We start from the raw sequence: 5,686 nt of genomic DNA on the forward strand, positions 1-5,686 counted from the left end.
TCATTATTAACACTTGGAAGAGCCACCAGCAATGACTTTTATGCATATGCGTGGGCTTTTTGGTATTATTTTCCCTTCTATTGTCCAGACTCAGTTTCAACGGTGAATTTTTGGCATTTTATCAAATTGGCTAAGTCATATTACACCTTAGTGCAACTGAAAGTATATCTTGTGCATATTTTCGTTCGCTTTGACGAATATGGCACCTGTAATAGTTTTATTTTATTTTTAACTAGAAATCACAAATATTGTGGATGGGAAAACCTAATGACCTTTTGTTTTTTTCTCTCCCCTCTTCCTCAGGAAAGAATGGCGGTCTCATGGTATCTCACCCTGCTGCTCACGGCCTTGGTATCCGCGGACGCCGACGCATATTACTTCGCCCCTAGCGCCGTCCGCTTCACCTCCCACAACCCATACACACTTCCGCAACCGCTGACCATCCTTCCGGAGCGACCTTTTGCCGCGGCGCCGTCCCTGAGCCCCACGCCACTCTACGTGGTTCCCGGAGGACTGATCAAAATCCTGGACCCGCACGCGCACCCCGATCCCTCGAAAGTCACCCCCGGAGTCAGGGTCGTCCTCAGGCAGCCCCTCATCATCTCCTCCCCCCAGGCCACCATCTCCTTCCCGTCCGCCTTCACCGTCGACCATGAGCCGGGTGTCCGCATGCCCATGAACGTCGGAGCCCTCGTGGCACCCGTTCCCACCACGGCATCTTCCTACGCCATCCAGTACCCTATCACCGTCCGTGTTGTCTACGCCGTGGCCACACTCGAGCCCGCTACGGCCTACTACCAGCCGTACGCCCCATACGTCTTCCCTGACTACTTCTACCCCCACTACTCCTACCAGACCGCCCTGGCGCTGCCCAAGGAACCGTCCTACGCGACCGCGAAGCCCGAAACTGCCGTCTCGACCCCACACCCCGACCTCACCGACGCTGTCCCCATCCAGCAGCCGGTGACGGACGCGGAACAGGATAAGCCAGGTGCACCCCCCGCCGGGAGCCCCCAGCTCATCACCGTCCTCGACTTTCCCAGTGCCGTCGCTAGCCCGGGGTCCCTCTTCTTCCAGCCGCCCCTGACCGGGGAAGAGCTCGGAAACCGAGAACCTCCTCAGGCAGTGGTGCCAGCGGGAATCGTCCAATCGGCGGCGCCCATCCCTAACCTGTCTGTCTTCGTCAACTCGAAGGAGTCCCAGTACCTCCAAGCCCTCAGGGAGGAGGCTCTGAAGGCCAAGACCCCCTTTAGGTCGCCGACATACGTCTTACGGGGCGACACCATCCAGGTCGAGGCTCTGTAGGCGTCGGAAGGGCAGGACGTGCCGCCGCCACCTCGTGAAAGTGTTTGGATCGCACGGATACCGCGTGTCAAGAATGAAACCTTAGTGGTTTTGATTTTTTTCAAGAGATGAGTTCCTGGTGCCACTGTTTTTTCGTAAAAAAGGGCTTGGCCTACGGACATCACAGAGAGATGAAAGAGAGAGAGGGATAGGCATGGGACAATTTTTTTTGGACAGAGCTAAAGATTACAAAAGCCCGCGTGGAGAATATCTGGTTGAAGGGAGACCTTCAGGGGGGTCTCCGAAAGAAAATTATGGTCGCAGAGGGATGATGTTTTTGGGATGGCAAAAGCAAAATTTTGACGACAAATTGAGGGCACAGTGAATGGCCTGATTTGCTAAAAAAATTGTCAGAATCCCCGGTGTAAATAATCAATCAAAGATCTTAAGTGGCCATTTCTCTCATTAATTTAAATACTCGCCCAGTCACATTACGCTCGGGATTGCGCACCGAATCGATGACAGCTGCATGAAGTAATTCTAAAAAAATTGAATGCACTAATTATATACTTGGGATAAATCGATAAGAATGATCTGGAACGACGCAACCAAACGTTGCTGTCAATACGTTTGTTTCATTTATTTAAGTGCATGCAGTGTTGCATAAATTCATTTACTTTTTCCTAATTAAACTTGTAAACACAAATAACAATGGGTTACCTGCTGTAAAATGCCATTCGGACGAAATTTTATTCCACCAGATTTTTCCATGGACTCTTTTTGATTTCGTACATTTAGGTTAGGCGATTAAATGATTGGGCTATGTTGATGCTTCAATTTAGTCTAAATGTTTTGGAGCAAACAGAGGAGAATGATGCTAAACGAAATCTTTAAGTTACACGGGAATGTGTTTTTGGTGCCAGTGATGTCAAAGTTACCATAAACATGCTATTATGTTCTTACTCTGTTTTTGTATTTCCTTTATCTATAACATGTCTACTAATTTCTTTTAAAGATAATGTACCAACTTTCCGTATTTTGTACCTCCTTGCTGCATTGACAGTTTGTTGGTGAAATGGATATACATAACTATATGATTGATTTCGATTTGTATCGAAAATTCATTCTTCTTCTACAGTAATAAAATCGCTTACCTATTACTCACTTATTTTGATTTCATATTTATACCCTTACAAAACATCATAATCCTTTTCTCTCAACATTTTGCCTCTAAATGAAACTGATAAACTCATTCAAGCGATCTGCATCTCTAAGATAAAAAGGATGAAGGAAAATAATGAAGTCATTCATGCTAAATTAAATGAAATTCTCTCCAAACCAATTTTTATCATCCCATTGAGTTTGGGATTGAACTGTCTCAAAAAGCCTTATATTTTTCTAAATTTATTACAGATTTGGTCAAAAATATAAACATTCCATGAAACAGAGAGAGAAAAGGGGCTACCCTCAAGGTATGGTTTCAACAAACAGCAATAGGAGAGCATGGGAATATGACTTGGGGGGAAATACAGGCCAATTGAAATTGTAGGCTAGGAAAAAGAGCATACTGAAGTTATAAGCATCTCAGGAATGATTGCTACATTAGTCTCACCACAGGCTTAGGGGGTTCTTTAATAATCAAAGGAATTTCAAAGCAATTCAATGAGATGGAGAACAAGAAGCAACAAAATATAACAGCCCAAAAATTCTCAATGGTATCACTGCAACCACCATCTGGTGTAGGCTGCTGGAGTGACGACAAACTGTAGTCAACTAATCTGTGACTCACTTTGATGCAACAATTAGTAAGGATGAACAGAACAGAGGAAAATTTATGCCCGCTAATGTATGAAAAGTTAGAAGCAGCTCGCAGGGATTATGTTACGGACCAAGTGGATAGGATAAAAACATGGAGTTCTCAGTCCCTCAAATGCACACACCATGTTTCCTTTACCTCTATTTGAAGAGCTCCTCAATGTCATCTTCCCCACAGTCCTTCCCAATTCTGTCAAAACATGTAATTTGTACGTAGCTAACACTACCAGATATAATTTTTAGACCAGGAGGAAATCTAACAGTTCACAATTGATTCATTCAACTTTTTGCTGATAATTAATAGCTTACATAAGCAGATAATTTGACTTATCAAAGTTAAACCCAAGTATGTACGTACATACATATATACACGATAAAGTATGCTCTTCAGCAATGACTCAAAGATATGAATAAACACTGGTTCAATATAAAACAAAACATTGAAACACAAAGAAACGGGGGCTCACAAATAAGTTTCACATTTTGACAGGCAGATCATCATCCTCAGAATCTGTTCTGTTAAGCTCTGAGAATGATATCCTGGCCGCTGAAACGGCATTAGTTGTATTTTACACACCTAGATACACACATATACATATATATACATATAAAGTACAATATCCATAACTAAATAATAACTCATAGTTTCCACACTTCATTGGAGGTAAATGGCACAATGCATATATGCTGTACTATAGTCTAAATATACCGTTATGCTGCACTGTAGCATAACCATAACCATTCCAACAATAAAAATGTTTGGAAAGTACTAAGTTCCTGATTTCATAAGGTCCTGACTGATTCCATAAAGCTAATATATTATCAAATGTATGCTATTAAACATCGGAAGCCATTGGGAAACATTCAATTATAAGGAATTCTAAATTAGCTATTTTCTGCAGATTCAATCACAGTAAATATTTCAAAATATGACACTATTTGAGGGCAATTGCTAGTGAGTTGGTCAAATATCTAGGATTGGCATTAGCCTAATACAGTTTAATATGCTATTTGTTAGCTATTTCACTATTTCAATTTTCAGCAATTTCATACAAAAAACAATTCAAAAGACTCACTTCAATATCAAAATAAAAATTTGTCTTCTGCGCTAATAAATATTGAAAAATACATTTAATGGATTTATACTGTATTAAAAAAGAATTTTTAAACCCAATACCTGTTATGTTGAGATACAATTGCCTACAAGTTTCTTGATCATTTAAGTACTATCTAACTGCCTTTAAAGCCTAATAACAGAGCTACCATAATATGCTGGATATATGATTTTAAAATTAGCCACTACATCTGCCAAATTACCTAGGAAGGGAAGAGGAAAGGCAGCTATCGAATAAGGATGCAGGGTTTTGCTATGACTTCCTTTGGCATAACAGATGGCATTATGGAATATTTGTTGAGATAGCAATTTTGCAGCAATGGAAAAATATCATAATCTTTCTTACCTTCTACAAAACACTGCTAACAAATCTTTCACAATGGTGAGAAGTCCACTATTCCTCTCCAAGTTCCAGCCAAGAAGAAGCTCCGTTCCATGAGCTCCTCAAAAAATTCTACTTGAGGATCACACATGCTGAAGAAGAGGTAGGCAGCATATTTTCTTTCTGAAATGAATTAAACAGGATATGCTAGACAAACTTCAAAACAAGTTGTAAATCGTTGTGCATAGTACCTAGATGACATTAAATATGTAGTAAATTGGTACAATAAATTATCATGAAGTCTTCATTTAAATTTAGATGGTGACATATCACAACATATCTTTTCAATACATAGTATTGTTATTTTCATACTTTTGAAAAGACATGCATGTACATATTCATAAACATAAACACACTAATCAACCCAAAGAACCCAAAGAAAGTTTGTGGTTGCACTGGTAGTGCTCACCCAATATTAAGCCTGACAGCATGTGAAATTCAGATATTAGGGTATGGCGGCCAGTTCCTGTGTCTGCATCGGTTATTGATTTTCAGGAAGATCTGGTACCCAAAAAATCACACAGCTTGGAGTGTGTAGTACTGAGGGAGCCCAGAGAGGCTTACACGGGATTAAAACCCAGGCCCTACCGCCAGTAGTCCAACACTCTACCCCTGTACTGCTGCAACCCACATACATATTTATTATATTCATTTTCCATCTTGAACAACTCATTGATTGACTAAAAATCATGTGATAGCCACAATATTGGTGCCCTATGCAGTAGTTTATTGAATAATGTGACTTCCATGCATTTTATAGTCTTGGTTCTTAGTCAAATGAGAATATGATATACTCCATTTACTTGTTTCATAAATATGTACATTGGATCTTGTCAAATTATTTAATTCTATTTCACATCATAAAAGATAGCATAACTATAAAGGTCGTACACAGTCAAAAAAGAATAAATAATGCGCAGCAGTTTTCAGTGATCTTTAGATGCTGCATTACAGATTATTCAGACTTGCTTTGGCAGTAGTAGGTAAGATTTGATAGCAAATAAATTCCCACAACTTTTCAGTTCATCGATGGCAATGGAATAATGCATAGAATTTATCCGCAATGAGTATAATTTTTTCAATTTCCTTCA

At 40.4% G+C, this 5,686-nt stretch overlaps 1 protein-coding gene across 1 annotated transcript; it reads left to right on the forward strand.

Moving 5' to 3' along the window:
* Positions 1-309: 309 nt before the first annotated feature.
* Positions 310-2,241, forward strand: LOC139701090 (uncharacterized). Its single transcript, XM_071599665.1, has one exon. It carries the CDS (start codon positions 310-312, stop codon positions 1,303-1,305), a length of 996 nt encoding a protein of 331 aa, XP_071455766.1. The 3' UTR covers positions 1,306-2,241.
* Positions 2,242-5,686: the final 3,445 nt, after the last annotated feature.

This window comes from Hetaerina americana, unplaced genomic scaffold (assembly GCF_022747635.1).
Source record: "Hetaerina americana unplaced genomic scaffold, ioHetAmer1.1.p SCAF_11, whole genome shotgun sequence".
Taxonomy (NCBI): domain Eukaryota; kingdom Metazoa; phylum Arthropoda; class Insecta; order Odonata; family Calopterygidae; genus Hetaerina; species Hetaerina americana.

Excerpts from the sequence above, each read along its gene's own strand:
- LOC139701090 (XM_071599665.1), top strand. The coding sequence starts at position 310 with ATGGCGGTCTCATGGTATCTCACCCTGCTGCTCACGGCCTTGGTATCC.